This window comes from Myripristis murdjan, chromosome 5 (assembly GCF_902150065.1).
Source record: "Myripristis murdjan chromosome 5, fMyrMur1.1, whole genome shotgun sequence".
In the NCBI taxonomy this organism is placed as follows: domain Eukaryota; kingdom Metazoa; phylum Chordata; class Actinopteri; order Holocentriformes; family Holocentridae; genus Myripristis; species Myripristis murdjan.
The window spans coordinates 4,046,483-4,066,244 of NC_043984.1; the positions used below are offsets into that span (position 1 = coordinate 4,046,483).

Genomic DNA, 19,762 nt, shown 5'->3' on the forward strand with positions numbered 1-19,762 from the left:
CAGATGGTCAAGTGTCCTGAAACACCAACCGAGGTCTGAGTGAAAGATTTTTTTAAAAAATTAACTAACTAGTAGCTGCAGTAGTAGTTGGTCCTTAATCACGCCCCCCTCATTTTCAGTGATTACCAAAGTCCATCTTACACCGAAAAAGACAGCCTGTTCACTTTGTAAGACACTTCTTGAAACCATTTTGTGCAGGGAGTTCATCATGAAGATGTAAAAGTAATAATAATCATAATAATAATGATAATATACAAAATAAAATGCCGCCCCTCCCAAGTCTGAGGGTTAGGGTTAACTGTGGGCTTTAACCCACAAGTGTGCGCTCAAGTGCTATGACCCTCATGAATGTTCATACCCACCCGAAAAGAAAAAGTGGCTAGCAAAACGGAAGTAGGGAGAGGAGAAACATCTCAGCCTGTCTCACTTTGTACGTCCATGGCTCTGCTCTGTAAATAATGATTTTTCCATACATTGAACCCAGCTGCTGATGAGTGCCAGATCTGCACAGGCCATTTAATGAACCGATAAAAAGCAATGATCAATGATTTAGGGAACAGAAACAACTTCAGTAGCCCTGTAAGCCATTTTGGAGGGGACAGTGTAGTTATTATCACAGCCCAGCCTTGACTGAGTGCAGCTGGAAGGGTCAAACATTGTAGCTGCCACAGAAAATTCTTCAGGGAATACAAAAATAGTATAAAGTGAACTGAGGTCATTAAACTGACTAACATGGGGGTCAGGACAGCTTACAGACAGTTTTCATGGGGGGGTGGGGGGGTCCTGATTGATTCTCATAATCCTAAAATGTTTCCAATCAAAAGAAAATCAGCCAACATAGGATATATATCTTACTGCAGTCAAACAGGACTCACAACACAGTGCAGGCAGGACGACAGCCACCAGATCACTGCTGTGACCAGACCACAGGTACAGTGTTACAGTGACCCCCAAAGGACACCACTGGAAACAGCAAGCCTTCACCCCAGTGGATGATAGATAGATAGATAGATAGATAGATAGATAGATAGATAGATAGATAGATAGACTGTGTATTCCTGTGTATTCCATTTGCACTGAACACTTGTTTTTCCCTTTCAGTCATTTTTTTTACTCTCTCTCTCTCTCTCTCTCTCTCTCTCTCTCTCTCACTAACACACACACACACACACACACACACACACACACACACACACACACACACACTTGCATTGGCAATGGAAACATCTGTTTCCCATGCCAATAAAGTACCTTTGAATTAAGTTGAAAATAGATATATAGATAGATAGATAGAGCACCTACACATGTTATATACAGTCCTGATTAAAATTTTAAGACCAGTTGAAAAATTGCTTAAACTGAAATTGGCTGTTCATCAGCTGATCAAAAGTTTAAGACCACTGCCTTTAAAAGCCCAAATATTCACAAAAATGTGGATTCAGTGTCATTTTCTGTCAGGTATCCACACTGTCATGACCTCCTGATGGCAAAGGCAAAAAAGCTTTTTCTCCTTGAACGCAGTCGGATTGTTGAGCTGCATAAGCAAGGCCCAACAACAAGGCCCTCACAGTGTGCCATTGCTGCTGAGGTTGAACAGTAAGACAGTCATTTTTAACTTCTTAAAACATCCTGAGCAGGGCCAAAACCACCATTTCAACATTGGGGGGGGGCAGATATTGAATTTGCTATTGAATTGCTAATATATTCCAGCAATATTGGGGGGGGCATTTTTGGAGTGCCTGAACATGGTAGACCCAAAAAAATTTCACCAGCCCTGAGCCGGAGGATCCAATTGGCTGTCCGTCAACACATGGGACGATCCTCGGCCCAAATTAAGCTTTTCACTGGTGCCAACTGCAGTCCCATAACCATCAGACAGCATCTGCAAGAGAAGGGTTTTAAGAACAAAAAACGTCTTCAAAGGCCTCGTCTCCTTCAACGGCACAAAATTGCCCGTTTGGAGTTTGCACGAGAGCACCAAGCATGGGACATTGAAAGGTGGAAGAAAGTTTTATTCTCTGATGAGAAAAAATTGAACCTTGACAGTCCTGATGGCTTCCCACATTACTGGCATGACAAGGAGATCCCACCTGAGATGTTTTCTACACGGCACAGTGGAGGGGGCACCATCATGATCTAGGGGTCTTTTTCCTTCAATGGAACAATGGAGCTTCAGGTTGTGCAGAGGCTTCAAACGGCAGCTGGCTATGTGGAGATGTTGCAGGGGGCATCCCTCATGAGTGAAGGCCATCGTCTGTGTGGTAATAACTGGGTTTTTCAATGCTGCAGTTCACAATGCCCGCCTGACAAAGGACTTCTTCCAGAGAAATAACATCACTCTTTAGAACCATCCTGCGTGTTCCCCTGATCTAAATCCAATTGAGAACATTTGGGGTTGGATGGCAAGGGAGGTTTACAGAAATGGACACCAGTTCCAGACAGTGGATGCCCTCTGTGAAGCCATCTTCACCACTTGGAGCAACATTCCCACTAGCCTTCTGGAAACACTAGCATCAAGCATGCCGAAACGAATTTTTGAGGTGATTAACAAGAATGGCGCAGCTACTCATTACTGAGTCCTTTTTTGAAAGTTTTATTTCTATATTAGGTTTTTTTTTATGGTCTTAAACTTTTGATCAGCTGATGAACAGCCTATTTCAGTTTAATGGTTGTTTGCAATAAATTGCTTACTCAAATTTAGTTTTTGTTTCACTCCCATTTCTTCTTTTTGCATTTTACTACTTAGTTACTTAGAACCTTCTTAAGATCCAACAGTGCAAAATGTAGATTGTAGCAATTTTTTAACTGGTCTTAAAATTTTGATCAGGAGTGTATTAATGCAGTCAGCCAGTGAGTCAGTCCGTTAGGGTGCTCTCCTCCACTCCCCCAGTTGAAGCAATTCATCGGTCGACAGACAGGGGGAGCTCACCATCCATCGTCTCCCCATAGCAGCATACAGGCATGGTATGGTTTTTTCTCTCCACCATGGGATACAGGCTGCTATTCTCAGCCCCCCGGAGCTGGAGTCAGACAACAGTGGCCTTATAAAAAGGACTGCCAAAGCACCGACGAGGACACATTAGTGAAGCACTGGATGTGAAAGGACGCCACTTTATCGATGCAAGTTTAATCAGCAAACCCACTTGCAGTAAGTAAAACTACCATAAACTTTTTTTTTTCGGTGCGGGGGGTTGTGGGGACACTCTGCCAGCCGGCTGGGGAGTTTGGAGAGAAATTCCATGAGACAAGTTGGCCTGAGGGGTTGCAGCAGGCTACCGTGTTGATTCATGTTCCTCTCAGCATCTCCTGCTGCTCCTGTTTATTCCTCTTTTGAACTCGTGCCAAAACGCATCACTTTGGATTTTAAGATGTAAGAGATTTTCAGTTTGCTGCTGCACCGGCACCACCACCAGTTTTCTTCCTCAAGGTTTGCCAGTATTTGGAGGAACCTCTGTAAAAGATACAATCTTATCCATTTCAGTGGACAGCAACTTTGCAACAAGACTTCATTAAGGTAGGGGGTCCTCAGCAATGTAGTTTAATTCGTGGCATTAATGTGGCACTCACTAAAAGATTGCATAAGAATTACAGTTTCCACTCAGCACAGGAAGTAGCTACTGTATATTCCAATTCTACACCAACTCACATCTTACAACAAAATCAGACATGGAATTTAAGGACATGGTCTTCTTGGATGGAGCTGCACATCTACCTTGGGGGAGTCCTTGAAATGGAGACCACCACAAGCCATGGAGTCTATAGAGGCAATGATATATCACCCCACAGTGCATAGAGCAAAGCTAGAGAGCATTGTTTTTTTAATGACCTGTTTGATTGTTGACATAGGTTAATAACTAATGTTATTACCAGTTTTTCTACCATTTGTCAATATTTATTCATGCTGAGTTACAAGACAGATCTTTCATTTAACTGGCCGGAAAGCTATAACATGCAGAAAATGTCACAGCACATCTATATGGTAACTGTTGTTTTTGTATAACTGGTGGTTCAGCCAGCCTGGCATGAGAAACAAGCCAAATTTCCCAGTAAGAATTGGCAGTAGGATCTGCTGCCCTTTTTTTTTTTTTTTTTTTACCAGTTACAGTAAATAGAAATTAAGAGAGCATGTTAAGAGAATGGATTCGTGGCAATCTTAAAACCTCAAAGTGCCCTCATCTGCTTTCCATATGTGGGAATAAAGCAGGGAGTAATGAGGAGTTTTGGCTGATTGTTTCAGAGGTGAGCCTTCTTCCTTAGGAGCCTCCATCAGTGAGCCCTGCACTGCCCTGCATTATAAACGTCTAATCCCTGTGCTGCAGCAGCTAGTTCATGCCACTGGGTCGCGTACACCATAAGTGCCATTGTGAAGGAAGCTGGCAGACACCTGCTGCAGGCTGCTGTAGAGGCTCAGGCACAGAGCTGAGGGGTGTTGATCTTGCAGTAGCCTCAATTCCTGACTCAAGTTGGGCTTCAGACCGGGACGCTTTTTTACCATGGCTGATGAGGGATTTATTACCGGCAATGTGGTAGTGACCACCTTCCTGTCCGCCATGCTGCTGGCGGCGGTGGTGGTACTGCTCTGCTACTTCACCTGCAGACTGGCTGGCTCGCTGCCTCTAGGCGGGCCAATGCGCTTCTGAGACCACCAGCTATCACTGGCCCGCTGCATGTCAAAAATGGTAACAGCATAATGCTTTAATGTTCTACCACTTTGTACCTCTGCTTACTTGTGCCTGCTGGTGCAGGAGTGCTTCTTCTTCTTTTCTCTCTTTTTTTCTACATCCTGTCTCATTCAGGCTTGTTTCTTACCAAAACCACAGGGCACAGGGCAAAGTTGCAAGCCTGAGCTTCCTTTTGGAGGTGTTGACGAGGTGATTGTTGCCAGCTCTCCGGAATTTCACACTTTATTCAGGAGACAAGATGTAGTGCAATGCCTCAGTGCATATAAATGTTAGCAGTTCCAGGCTTGATTGTGAATATAAAACTGTGCCTGTGTTTGAGATTTACTACATTCAACTTCACACACAGCTAACCTTAAAGTGAGTAAATTCCTGATATTTAGTTTTTTTGCTCAGAGGGAAAGGTTTTCCAGGTTTTAATAAACAAGCTTCTCTGGTGTTGCTGGCCTGGAAGTAATGTCTTCATCAGTGTAACCTTCAGTTTTACTCAGAGTGAGCATATACTTGGCATTGCTTCTTTTTTTCAACCATTTACCTTTTTTAATCTAGGGATGAACTAATCACACAGAAAAACATGACTCTATGTATGGTAATATACATCACACATATATTCAGTGACAAAAAAGAAATATAATGAGTCTTTGTTTTGTATAGTTTAGTTTTAGTTTAGTTTAGTCTCCTTTCCTCGTGGATGGAGGTGTCCAGTCAATCATTTGGTGTTAATCGGCTTTGTTATGGCTATTAAACCTCTCAGTGCTATGGCACTCAATCCCATTAAAGCGACCTTGACTATAAGCACAGGGAAGAGAGGAGGGGGGTGTGGATAATTATAGATGAAAGCCTGGCTGGGCAGGATCCATAGGGTCCCCTGTTGTGACTACTTACGTTCACAGCAAGGTCTACAGCTCAACTTTATACCACGGCTCCCTTTTGTTTCTGCTGCCAAGCTTGATGATGTGCGGAATGATCCGCTTTTCACAAGTGAGATGAGCTTAAGTGCAAAGAAGCATCTTTCCTCCATGGCCTTGATGACATGAAACCTGGTTGTTGTTGCTGTTTCTTGTAGCTTTCCTGTCACTATTGTGTTTGCCTCCTGCACAGCCTTAATCTTGCCTATTTCGTCATTTTGGGAAAAAAAACAGATAAGGGAAGGGCACAAACAGTATTGCCTCTTGAGTCATAAACTAGGCATCTTGTTCCATTCAGAAAGAAACTAAAACTGCAGCGGCGCCACACAATTGACAAGACTGGACAGTTCCAAATGTGAATATTCGCAAACGCACAACAAAGAGGAAGGGTGTTGCTGGGAACAAGCACCAAGTGTTCTCAGTCAAATCATCCTTGAGTAAATAAAGGTTCAAAGCAGTTGTCACAGCCAGTTTGACAACATGATGAAGACTTGATTACTAGTGGGCCCTCTTTTCTTTCCCAGTAGTGAGACGACTGCAGACGGGCTCCCTTGGTCTTTTCAAAGTGGCATGTTATGGCTGTCTAGGGTAACACGTCAGCCGTAGAGAGACAACAACATGGAAGTGAAAACCTTGCTCATCATCTGCCCCTGTCTGCTCTTGGGAAGCCTGGGGAAGCCACAATTCCCTGGTAAGTCACACTCCTGTTAGTCAGTCGCTGCAACAAAAGCAGCACTTACCAAGCTGTTTGAAATTCACTGAGGGATGTCCAAGATACACAGGAGACTTTTTGGGATATTTGATATTTTTTGAGAACCATCTTGAGCAAATTTTATGTATCTTAATGGATATCCTGTTTTGTGAAACGCTGACTATTTTTAGCACTCCATCACTTTGGTGGCGCCACTGAAAACCACCTCTGACAAACACATCCGTATTTGTCTTTTACAGGCAAGTTTCGAGTTTAACAACAGGAGGTGAAGCATAACACTGGTTGAAAATATCAATTCCTAGTATCTGAAAGCACATCTTTCTCCAGTAAAAGATGAGGTTCCGACTAGCGCTGCCATGATATATATTTGCGGAATGGTGTATGCCATGTCCATGTGATTTTGAAAATAAGTATGATATGGTGTTTCAATGGTGCAACACATTTGGCATTAAGTAGAAATGCATACAGCTTGAACATATCCTTAAGTAAACCTGCACCAACTGACACCACCAGTCAAGCCGCTCTGTGATGTTAACTAAGTTGCCTTATTGATTATGGAAGACTGTGGGAGACACTAAGGGCATTTAAAATAACATTTGAGACATATTCTGCAAGTAAAATATTACAGACTATTTCTGTTGACTCCCCCAGGTATTAAAAGTTAACCATACTTCTCTATTGTGATGCATAGAGCAAGAGAAAGAAGCCAAGTTTTGGAACGCATGGGCCCAGAAGACATTGAAGAACGCTCTGGCTCTCCAAGAGCTCAATAAGAATAAAGCAAAGAACCTTATCCTCTTCCTTGGAGATGGTAAGCAATGGCAGAACACAGCTGGTTTTATAATCCTGGTATTTGTGACATGAATTGATGGAAATTACCACTCACACTGCGCTAATCCACTTTACGGTTGTAATCTCCACACACAGTAATTTGATTTCCAGTAACCACATCACCAAAAACCTGCACAGTCAATACAGGGCCTTGACCGCACTTGGGCCCTTTTGTCATGTTTGATGGAGAAGATTAAGTACGGGCAATACAGCCAGCCAAGAATTTCATTTAAGCTGAAACTACATTATACCGGATCGATGTAATCCAGCGGAAGACGGATTAGATGTTTGAAATGTTTCAAACACAGGAGGTGAATGAATAGTCGAAAACAAAACAACTGTGCTGCCACCAGATCAGTGGGCTTCTCTTTGTGCTGGGTTGCTCATTGGTCACACAATAAACTTTATCCTCCATCGGGCCTCTGCTCTGTGTGTGTGTACTATGTGCACAACATGACATTCCTGCACAGCACTGCATGCATGGCCATCTTACTGTGGTTAAGGTATTGCAAATGCCACGTTACATTTAAAATCCTCTGCTTTGGAAAGTCAAAGCACCGAATAATTGTTTTCCCCACAAATGTTTTATTACAATTTCCTGTTGCGTTCATAGCAGGAAAATAACAGAATTACGTTAGTGTGGGTCATAAACTATATCCCCAGCGGAGCCCTTATATAAAAGTGTTTGTGAGACATTTAGCTTCACTAATGCTTGGCTGTCTTGCATAGTTCTATTGATCATGCAAAACCTTGGACTGGAACATACTAACAAGCAATCCTTAGAATTTTAGTTTTCCCACTATGAAGCACTGGGTGCGTTTTACCGTACCACGACAATAGCTGTCAAGTTGCCAGTCACAGATTAGTATTATAAATTGTTTGGTGGACCTTTTTTTTTTGGGTGGTTGTTAATGTTTCCAGGCATTCATTTTATTGACCTATGTGGCAACATCCACATATGTGGTGCAGAAACAGGCACAAACTTGCACGAACAGGCAAGAAACCCAAAACATAAAAAGTAATGGAAAATTCTGTTGACCCTGGTCTGGTGAATACAAGTTAAAAAGTATCTGATGTCCGCTCTGTATGTGACCCCAAAAGTTGTTTTTGAATCAGTCAATAAGCAACACCGTGTTAGTGAAGCGCAACCATAATGTCAGTCAGTATGAAAAGGTTGCTCAGTTAGGGCTACATCAGGGCTTACAGCAGTCGTCCCATTCTGACGTGCAAAGGAAAGCAACAGTGTTGTCATGCTTAACGAGCACAGGGGCACAATATAACAAATGCAACATACAAAAAAGCGTATGAGATGAGCAGACAGGCAGTCTGTCCCTGAGAGAAAATGCATGGATCTAACTGATTATAAGAGATGACCTGCTTTTGTTTAGGAATGGGCGTTCCCACGGTGACTGCTGCACGAATTCTGAAGGGGCAGCTGCACGGACAGAGTGGAGAGGAGACCCAGCTGGAGATGGACAAGTTCCCCTTTGTAGCTTTGGCCAAGGTTTGACGTGGTATTAAATTATATAGGATAATACAACGTATTGATCCAGCCGTGGCCATTAATGGTGTTGCGACTGATCCTATGCCTACTAATAAGCTTATTCACAGAATATGCCGTACTGTATTATGCTACGGAATGGCTGATACAAGCAGACATCATCGCAGACATCGGTACAGCTTGCAGTTACTTTTATTTATGTTTTGTGCAACAGTGGCGTCATTACTGTTGACAGTTATTTAGCTGACATACCATTATCACACAAAAGCCTTACCACAAACATCTCAGAAAAACTAACAAAACCATCTTGAATGCCACTGACACATCTCTGGCATGTGTTTCTGCAGACGTATAACACCAATGCACAGGTGGCCGACAGTGCTGGTACTGCCACGGCATACCTCTGCGGGGTCAAAGCCAATGAGGGCACGGTGGGCGTGACTGCAGCTGCCGTCCGATCCCAGTGTAACACCACACAGGGCAACGAGGTGACCTCCATCCTCAAATGGGCTAAAGATGCAGGTAGAGTGACTCTAAATAAAGTGCCAAAGTCCATTTGATGGATTTTTCTGACTCCACAGGCACGCCAAACTTTGTCTTTTTTCCAGTGGCATCATCTGTTTTATGTCTGAGGAAATCCTATTATGACTGTAGTTTCTGCTGTGTTCATGTGAAGTGCAATACTTGTTGCAACTTCATGGCTCAAAGCAATGACTTTGAAGCATTCATGAAAGTGATGCGTTTAAAACATGATTTTTCACCATCCTCTGCTCATACCCTTTGTTTTTCGTTCATCCTTTGAACCAAAGTTACCCTTGGAATGATTTTGTGGCGACATTAACTTGACCGAAAGAGTTCCGTTTTGATATATTATGATTTAAAACAACTACAGATCGTTTTTTAGGCACTAATTTTTCCCAATTAATCTCAAAGCACCCCCAACTGTAATGTGACCTTTGATGTGTCTTTTGGTTTTTGTCTCCTTTTTGACAGCTTGGTGTGTTTGCATTGCTGTTTCAAGTACATTTAATACTGAGTGGTACATTCTCAGTATGGATTGCCTCAGTGGGAATCAAATCAACTGTGGCACTGTCAGTTCTATGCTGTATTCAGACAGGGACATCTTTTATATAGTGGGTGTCTTGATGTGTGGCGAGATGAAGGCTACCTATTGCTAGATGACTGAATAACTCATGGAGCAATACTGATCTACATCTGTTTAGTCCTCCAGACGTGTATAGTTTTCTTTCAGAATGTGCTAGTTTTCTGTAAGGGTGCATTATGGCATTATTCAGTCAGCTTGCAAACACGTTGCATAACCCGGTATTGTGAAAAGGAAATAACAAAAACATCATGGGACAAAGACAGATGTACAAGGACGGGTTATGATGGATCTGCTCCAGGTTGAGGGGAGGGGGTTGGGGATGTGGGTGTTGGGGTGGATGGAAGCAGGTTCAGGGGTCAGAGATAATGAGAAATCCGATCATTCTTCTCTGGAAATGCCAGGCAACTGTTGACCTCCTGTGATGAACCCCGCACAAAACAAAGAGAGACAGATAATGCACCTTCCATTAGACTGGCCTCTGCTGCTTGTACTTTCCTTCCAGAAGAGATTTCAGAAGAAAACCACTGTGTTACTGCTTATTATTCAGATTATTATTGTGTGTGTGTGTGTGTGTGTGTGTGTGTGTGTGTGTGTGTGCGTGCCAACTGTAGGCAAGTCCGTGGGAATAGTGACAACAACCCGTATTAACCATGCCACCCCCAGCGCTGCTTATGCCCACTCTGTGGACAGGGACTGGTACTCTGATAATGAGATGCCAGCAGAAGCAGTGCAGGCAGGCTGCAAGGACATCGCCAGACAACTCTTTGAAAATATCCCCAACATTAATGTGAGTCACAATATTCATATATATGTATGTGTATGAGCTGTTTCTGACTGAGCACTTTAGGTCAATTTGAATTGTCAGGCACATTGTATACATTGACATCTCATCAGGGAAGGCAAACCCAGATAATAATATACATTTTCTCAATAAACATTACTATCCACTAGGACTGGGACCATATGCTTAGTTCCCGATTCGATACTCACATTCATTTTCAAGTTTTATGAGGCTGTGATTATCCTGGAGGTATCCTAGAGGCATTTTATAAGTGATGTCAAGTTTCAAAATGGTTTCACAGCAATGAAATGGCTGCTATAGGGGCGAACGTCATCACACATGAATCAGATGTGGCTCATTGAATCCACAAGAGTCTCAGCTTTCCAGTCAAACCCAACTGATGCAACTCCAAGACTGTTTAGTCTGCACAAACACACCATTTTACAACAGGCCAAGCACATGTGGACTGCATGGTTGGACTTGCATAAGTTGGACATGTCTGCAAAGGGAGACCTGCTGGGTACCCAGAGAACCCAGTTTGGCCATGCCAGTATCTCCCTTGCCAAATTTTTCCTAGTTTCATATGATACCAATATATGTACTTTAAATTAACTGATGAATTTATAAAAACAATGAAAAAAATCATTTAAAAAAGGCTTGCGATACTTAAGTCATTCAACTGTATCTAGATACAGAACAAAACATGCTAAAGAGGTAACAGTTATTGTTTACCATTTGTTGAGTCACAGAAAGGACTGGATACTGCACTTTGTGATGTTTTATACACTCAGTGATCACAGTAAAAGTAATTTTAGTGACAAATTACATTTGTTGTTAAAATTTTCTGTCCCTTTAATTTGGTCCCAAAACAGCTCTCCCTATGAAGAGTTGTCATTTTTTTTTTATTATGTTCTTGGATGTTCAGGTGATTATGGGTGGAGGGAGGAAGTATATGTTCCCCAAAAACATGTCGGATGTAGAGTATCCCAACATATCAAAGTACAGCGGCTGCCGGAAGGATGGAAGGAACTTGGTGAAGGAGTGGACTGACCAAATGAAGGACAAAGTAAGATTCCCCTCCACTCCTTTTTCTTTGCATATGTCCTTAGTCTTTCTGCCCGCTCTTTTATCTCCTCAATTACTCTTACACATTTAGAAGTTCAAAGTGTGTGCAGTGTTTTATCAGTCACACTGAATGTGCTTCCCCGTTGTGTCATTTTGAACCGAACAGAAAGCCCATTATGTATGGAACAAGAAGGATCTCTTATCACTGAATCCTAACAACGTGGATTACTTACTGGGTGAGTTTCCAGCTTCAGCACCATTATGAGCATCTCATTGAAGTGTAAATGAAGTGCCGTATGTATATTTCATCGGCTGTAGCTATTCCTGCTTTTAATAGCCTCTTTCTGTTTGAACCGTGCTACCCAAGGTCTCTTTAAACCTGTGGATCTGCCCTATCACTTGGAGAGGAACCTTGAGACCGATCCCTCACTGACAGAGATGGTGGATGTGGCCATCAAGATCCTGAAAAAGAACCCCAATGGATTTTACCTGCTGGTGGAAGGCAAGTTTGTAGTAAGACCTGCTTTTGAAAATGGCCCATTGGACAGTGAGCGACATAACAGAACAACATGACTTTTCCAGCAACAGATAGAGGCAGCACAGAGGCCTATGTCCTTCCGCCACTGGATGTAGGTTCAAGCCCCTTGTCAATGAGCATCTTCCCTGCTTAAGTGCCTTTCAGCAAGGCACTGAATGACCCACAAACATTTTTTTTTTCAGATATGATGTCACCTCTCTTGTTCCCTAATTGATCAATCTCCTTCATCTTTCCATCGGAGAATCGTCGTGTCACAGTTATGTCAAATTCCACTGTGACAGTGACAAGACAAAAATCTCTTACAATATCATCACTGAGCGTGGCACACAAGAAGTCAACCTCACAGCTGCGCCCCGAACAGCGAACAGAAAATTCTCTGCATACTTTAGTTTTCTGTTTCATTCTTATCTGGTGCCTCCAGCTCTGTTGATTCTCCAGCAGGCCAAGGCAGTTTGCTACGTCTTCTCACATTCTGTGTACACGCTTTTTGCTCGCGGTAGTTTTCCACATCTTTCCCACAGACCATCTGTCATTACTTTTTGTAAAACAGACAGAAGGCAATAACTCTTATTCTGTTACATGTAGAGAAAACATTTTATGGCATTGCCTCACTTCTGTTACTGTACATATGGATTTGTGGCACCCGTCAAGGTTAAATGTGTTCACAAGAATACATTTTCTCTCTAATTAACATCAGCAGCTGAACCATTAGCATCCATAGTTTGCAGCATATTTCATACATACACAGAAGCACTATTTATTCAACATTACAATTATTATAAAAGGCCAGAATGTATGGCTTTGTAATCATGAAAAGATTTGGTTAGAACATTTATTGACAGTATTTTGGCACAATGTATTGCTTCAGTCCATGCAAGCAACCAACCAAAAACCCTGAGGCTCTTTCTCCTGTCAGATCATTCAAAGGTGTCTAATTCAAAACCAGTATATGAACATGATTTGAAGAACATTATTCTTATTTCTTTGTAAGATTTTATAAAGTTTATCAATAAATCCACAAAACAAAGACACACAATCTTAAGCAACAACAAAAAGCAAATTGCCAAAAATTTAAAAATTATTTTTCACCACACAACATGACAAACTGGCAGAACTTGCACATTGGATTTTACAAAAAGATTCACACGCCTATGTCCCAAACCCAGATTGACAGGAAGGATTGGAAATGTGCAAGTCAGTACTTGTATGAATGGAACAGAAGGTGCAGAAAAACAAATCTAATGTGAATTTCAAGTTAAAGGTGACAGATAACTCCTCACTGGCTGGCTGAGTCATTATGCCAGGAGTATTATCATTTTATTTATCTGTGAGTGACTCATGTCAGTTGAAAATATGACCACAGACATAGATAAAGTAGCATGCAGGATGTTTGGTGTTGTGAAATATTTGCACTTTACCGCATCTGTTGAAAGAAAACAGATAATGGCTGTCAGTGCCAGCAAAAAACTGTGTCATGATGAGGTGAAGATTGTCCACAATGACTGTGGCTGAACGTTTCTCATTTGCATGCGAAGACGTAACCAGACCTTTGTGTCCCTCTGGCAGGAGGCCGTATTGACCATGGGCACCATGAGGGCAAGGCCAAGCAGGCGCTGCACGAGGCTGTGGAGATGGACCGGGCCATTGGACGAGCGGGTCTCCTAACCAACATCCACGATACCTTGACTGTAGTGACAGCTGACCATTCCCACATGTTCAACTTTGGAGGCTACACACCTAGAGGGAACACGATTTTTGGTAAGTGAGCCTGATAAAGCAGTAATGTGACCATGTATGCGGGATGCTGGGCACACTTTTTTGTGGAAGGAAAAGTCTGTATGTGTTGTAAATTGAACTTTCAGTTGGGTGTGGTTTGGATAACAAGGCCTCGTGCTTTGTCTTCCTCCACAGGTCTGGCCCCCATGATGAGCGATGTTGACCAGAAACCCTTCACTTCCATCCTGTATGGGAACGGACCAGGTTTCAAAGTCGTTAATGGTGCAAGGGAGAACGTCTCGACTGTTGATTACCGTAAGTGAAACCAAGCATTTTCACTTTTAAAAAGAAGCTGCTCTTATTGCACTACTGGATCCAGCATGTTCTTCGTTGGTGTACTTCTCCTGTTACCGTGGATACTTGGCCAAATGTAGAAACTGTGATGTCACATCAAGATATATCCAGCAAAAAAAGCTGCAGTGGAGTATAAGAGCAGAACAATTTTCAGCAATTTAAAACATCAACTGTAAACACCAGGTTTTGGTGTCTGTAGCACAGAATCAAAGAGTGAGCACTTCTAGAGTCGTCGTTTTGCACCAAAGTTCAACGTGCACATAAGGAGGAGTCCATTGTAAAAGAGGAAGTGACGCTCATTTCTCCATATGAATGTGCAACACGGCCACAAAATATGCTGCATTTTGCGCAAGGGTTGTGACTCGCCCTCTCTCTCAACTGGAAAAAATCCCTCTGTTCCGTTTACAATCACTGTCAACGTCACTATCACTCTCCTCTCCCACACATGAAACCCACAGCTAGGTTAAAAAAAATGTTTTCTTGGGCTTATCAAATGGCTTTCTGGGAAATGCAGGAGATCACTAACTGAAATCCAAGTAAACAGGATAGGTTGAGGCAAAGTGGATAAGCAAAAAAGGAAATAGCAACAGATCACAAAATAACTTGTGGAATGCACTGGACATCACAGACTGATGATATAGTAACAGTGTAATAGTATCCAAGAGTGGAATATCCTTATAGGGATGGTAAACACAGTTAATAACAGATTTCTTATTTAGTATTATAATAACTGTAATAAAATGGAGTTTTAGGGCTTGCATTTTGCATTTTCTTCTAGTAATCCTTTCCCGGCAGGGTTTGGTGAGCTTTAGCTCCCCTTGTAGGGTAACAGTATTGTCTGGACCTAGTTAAGAACAACCAACCATCCAGCAAAGAGAATTTATCCTGGTAGCTGGAACTGAAATAGATACAGGTCTTATTAGAGCTGCAACTATTTTCCTGGCTCACATTGCTACAGCTACACTGGCTAAAAACCTAAAATCTAAAAAAAAAAAAAAAAAAAAAAACTTGTAGAATTGAGGTGAGACACTACAACTACAGCTACAACTGATGTTAACTGACTAACTGAAGCTCCATATCAGATTGAAGTGCTTTGCTTCTGATATGACATTAGAGTTGTGTTCTCGGTAAAAAAAAAAAAAAAAAATGGATCTACAGGGTGTCCACAAAGTCTCTTTACAATTTAAAAAATCTATTACCAAAGCAATTGATGAGATATGTTAATCAGATTTGTTCCATGTACTCCGTGGTTATCCAAGTTTTTAATCACACTGGACATCAACAACCTGAAGCAAAAGATCCCTGATGCCTTTGCCACCATTGATAAGGCTCTGCTACAGCGAACATGACAAGATATCCAGTACCGTCTTGATGTGCTTTGTGTGTAACTAATGGTGCCCATATAGAGGTGTATTAAATGAGGCAAAAAACTTCAATATCTACTCCTCATTTTGTAATAATTTCCACAGATTTGTCTGTTTATTTGCTTTTGTAATACATTTGTTACATTGTAAAGAGACTTTATGGACACCCTGTATATCAAGGGACAGCACAAAATCTGTGTGCTGTGTTATCAAATGAACACGTGCTGGTGCTATTGTTTGTGTAGCCTTGTGGAAGATAACTGAAGGCTCAATGAGACGGGCTGGAGGAATAAAAACTGAGGTTGTGTTTCTGCAGATTCTTGCAGACTTGAGATTCTTGCAGCTTTGTGATATTTTTTTTTTACACCCAATGATGTCAATAAAAACATTTCATTGAGAAATTACATATTTTGGGTCCCTAGAACTTTAAATGCTTTAAACCTTGCGAAAGTAATTTTTTAGAGTGAGCGGACCAATTCTGATGCAATGAGGAAGTAGAGACTGGCGAGCCGAGCTACAGTAAGCTAAATTACCATAGTTACAATCTTGGAACCCATCAGCGGCAACATCTGATGGTTATTTTGGCCTCTGGGGGTGAGGACTAATTTATGGCTTTTCCGGTGTAGCCAGAAACAAGTGGGAAAACTCACTTTCTGCCTCTGTTATTACACAAGCCATCAGTTTGTCCACACAGTACAAAAACATTGACTTTACTTTTTGTAAGTGTTTGAGAACATTTCTGCCAATGCATTCCACCTGTTTCGCTTCCCCATGTGCATAGAAGTGCTGGAACTACAAACAGCAGCTTCTCAGAGTACAACAGAAATGGAAGTGGACCCAAGTGCACTGCCAAAAATCTTCCAAAATCTTGTCCCTCACTTTTAAAGAGACTACTATAGCTAAGGTATAGGCTTGTTTTTTCAGGGGAGGGGCGGCAAGTGAGAGGTGCACAAGCTGTGAATGGACTAGGATGTGATGCTTCCTGATTGGCTGTTTAATTCATGGAACAGATTTTAATGAATGAGATCACAGTCACAGGAGCAGCCCTGAAAAGACTGCATTTTTTTCCTCTCAGTGCATTCCGTTTAACTTATGTCCTCGGTATATAATGGTGATTTGTTAAAACTATGAGGAAAAAGTCGCCTACACAGACTTTAGGAGGGAAAAGCAAATGCAAGTAACAGGACCGTGTGTGGAGACTGATGGTGTGTTCCTGTCTTTCAGAGGAAAACAACTACCAGGCCCAGTCAGCGGTGCCTCTGGCTATGGAGACTCACGGAGGAGAGGACGTGGCTGTGTTTTCTAAGGGTCCCATGGCTCACCTGCTGCACGGCGTGCACGAGCAAAACTATATCCCCCATGTAATGGCATATGCAGCCTGCATCGGTCAGAACAGAGAACACTGTTACTCATCCAGCGGGGCGGCCACTGTAAACCTAGCTTTCTCCAGCATAGCAGCCCTTCTCACAGTCACATGGCTTCTGTGCTGACCTTCCTCCAACACTCTGCTCACACCCTCCCTCCCCAATTCATCCGCCTAATACTCCCACACAACCTTTAACTCGTTATACAGTTTATAATTTCTATTTGTGCTCTTTTTTTTATTTCTTCACATTTTACTCTTCACAGTTTTGATCAAGGGACCACTGTTGAGGCATTTTAACCTTCATATTTTGATTATTAACAGAGAGAAGCAGACTTATATCATGTTTGGTCTGTTGAAATAGACCTGTTGGAATTTGCAAAACTGTATTACGAAATAATGCATCACCCCTGATACACTGAAGGTCAGCTTGAATTGGTTGTTGTGTGGATAAATAACCACATACTCGGAGATCGTAGTTTGTTGAAGGTTTTTAAGCACTTTTAGCTGGCCTGTTGAAAACCTGTCGTGTAATTAATGTAAACCCTCTCGAACTGAATAGATTGGCTTTGCAAGTGTTTGAATATGTTTGACCCTTTTTCATATTATTCAATGTTCTGTTGACAGAATCTACCTCATAAGCTTCCATCAGATCTCTCATGTGTCACGGTGTGCTCAGAGAAACAGGTTTCCATTTGGAACAGCAAATTTCTTGAAGAAGGCAGAGGCCTTTGAATGTATAAAAGTGAAAAAAGATGGCATGCAATTGTTATCCTGCAGTATGTGCATTCTCCCACAATGCACTAAAGATAAGGCCCCCTTACTATCATTGTATTCAAAAGCAGAAGTTGTGAAATCTCTTAACCAATAAAAGAAATTGTGATGGTTTTTTGGAGTGCTGTCTGGTTCCTTTGACTTCCCTAAAAACGCTCTTGATTCCTCTCCCATCAACACCACATTCTTGCCTTACATTGTTTAAAAATTGAGATATTAGTTTGACATTCTGTAATCGGTTTGTCACAACGTGTTTCATAGTGCAACAAAGTCACACAGAAAAAGTACAGCTAAGCACAAGAGAGGACACATGATGTCATAAAATTTTGAGATACGGCATGTGCTCAGCTGACATGCAGCACGGTAGAACATTTGGGGAGCAGCTGTGTAGGTCATTTGCCTTTGCCCTGTGCATCAAGTGCACTCGTAAAAACGTTGTGCAACTTAACACCCCCATGAATCCAATTTGGGACAGCAAATATGGGTGTTATATGCTTTGCTTCATCTTAAAAACAGCACTTTATGTCATACTGAGTTGCTATTGCGACCTAAACAGTCTGACAAAGTGGTGATATTCCAAACTAGAGACACCAAACAGGACTGAGCTGATGTGCATCCTTTATTTTTAAGAGTGCACTGTATGTTGTACTTTTCCAGCTGCTTTGTTGTGGTTTGAGTGGAATGTGACCGGACTGAAGCCACTCCTCCGGTCCTTGGCATCATGTGGTCGCTAGGAAAACAGAGGAGGACTCATGTTGGCTGAAGCATGAAAATGGACGGTTTAGTTTAAACGGGTATGAAATGAAGTCCCCCCGCTATCACCGAAACATTCTCAATATCAGCACACATGCTGGCTGCTTGGAATCTAGCAAGGGCCTCGGGTGCACTTCACGCCTGTGTAAGCTTTCTGGCTGATTAAGATTTGAAGATAGGGGGATAGGAGTATTTGTTCTGTAATCCTGTTTTATCTTTTGTGCTCCACATTTGGTGGTGAATCATGAGTGTCAAATTGTATAGCATGAATATGCAAGTGCTCTCTCAACCTGCCAACTTCCACACGCTCACATATCACCGCGAATGACTCGCGGTGCCTCTCGTATTTCCAAAATGATGAAACAAGTGATGCAACCAGGACAGGCGTTGGTGGTGCGCTGCATGGTGCTTTAAACCGGTTGCCTTGCTCAAGCTTGCAATTTCATTTCAGCATGACGAGGCAGCGAGTTAAAATGAACTGCCTCACAACATTATGCAGTGCTGGCCCCGTCTGCACTCTCATATCTCAGCTGCACATGAGTGACGCCTATAGAAGTGCCCGCGCTGGCCTCCACACACAGTTTTCTCACACACAGTCCGTATCATGAAGTTATATCTAAGGCTTGCACAGCGAAAACACTATAATTTTCAGCATTCCCTGTGTCTCAGACCACATTCTGGTTATATATATATGTATGGCTATCCTTTCTCTAGCCAGCAGACACACAATGTCTACAATTACTGTACATTTACTGCCTCTGAAATTGCAGCATTTGTTTATGGAGCGGCTGTTGTTCCTGTTGTTTCCAGCTAAGAAATTACCGTTGGTGCAGATTTTTTATGTTTTATGATGACAGTAATCATTGTATTTACAGAAACTATATTTAATCTCTGGACAGCTGCTATTTGGCTTTACCCTTTCTTCATCAAGATGTAACATTATAGATCATATTTGTCTAATGCTGTCGTGAAAGCTCTCAGCTGTGTCACATGCGCCCAAGCCAGTGTTGCAACTCCTCACGCCGTAGATACGGATCATCATCGACCCTGATGAGCTCTGACTGTGTCATCAAAGCGTCACTCGCCCCGACACGACTGGCATCAAACCGCTCATTAAACGCGTCGCCTCAATCTCTCGGAGCAGCGTGCTGTGACAGCTAGAGGCCTTCCATTTCAACCTGCTCTCCCCTCCCTTTGATTTCTGCTCTTATGCTTTGAGTGATGATATTTAAGATCAATCAATCTGTCCTTCTCTGCCTCTGAATCAGGGACAATCTTTCCAATTCGTGTCATGATCCCCGGCCCTTTGATTCATTGT

The 19,762-nt window shown here is 42.2% G+C and overlaps 1 protein-coding gene across 3 annotated transcripts; it reads left to right on the top strand.

Moving 5' to 3' along the window:
* Positions 1 to 3,008: 3,008 nt before the first annotated feature.
* Positions 3,009 to 17,806, top strand: alpl (alkaline phosphatase, biomineralization associated). 3 transcript variants are annotated; one of them, XM_030051173.1, is made up of 12 exons: positions 3,009 to 3,148; positions 6,112 to 6,278; positions 6,991 to 7,110; positions 8,519 to 8,634; positions 8,979 to 9,153; positions 10,348 to 10,523; positions 11,443 to 11,583; positions 11,749 to 11,818; positions 11,950 to 12,084; positions 13,687 to 13,878; positions 14,032 to 14,151; positions 16,779 to 17,806. In XM_030051173.1, the coding sequence occupies exons 2-12, from the start codon at positions 6,206 to 6,208 to the stop codon at positions 17,042 to 17,044; spliced, it is 1,584 nt and encodes a 527-aa protein (XP_029907033.1). In that variant the 5' UTR covers positions 3,009 to 3,148; positions 6,112 to 6,205; the 3' UTR covers positions 17,045 to 17,806. The 3 variants fall into 3 exon arrangements, with proteins under 3 accessions (XP_029907033.1, XP_029907035.1, XP_029907032.1); XM_030051175.1 differs by lacking the exon at positions 3,009 to 3,148 and adding an exon at positions 3,382 to 3,514; XM_030051172.1 differs by lacking the exon at positions 3,009 to 3,148 and adding an exon at positions 4,339 to 4,679.
* The last annotated feature ends 1,956 nt before the right edge of the window (positions 17,807 to 19,762 follow it).

What these genes read in the sequence shown, in the direction of transcription:
- alpl (XM_030051173.1), top strand. Translation starts at nt 6,206, where the DNA reads ATGGAAGTGAAAACCTTGCTCATCATCTGCCCCTGTCTGCTCTTGGGA. An exon ending in CAAATGGGCTAAAGATGCAG is followed by an intron (nt 9,154 to 10,347) that starts GTAGAGTGACTC and finishes TGCCAACTGTAG; the next exon opens with GCAAGTCCGTGGGAATAGTG. An exon ending in TAGAGGGAACACGATTTTTG is followed by an intron (nt 13,879 to 14,031) that starts GTAAGTGAGCCT and finishes CTTCCTCCACAG; the next exon opens with GTCTGGCCCCCATGATGAGC.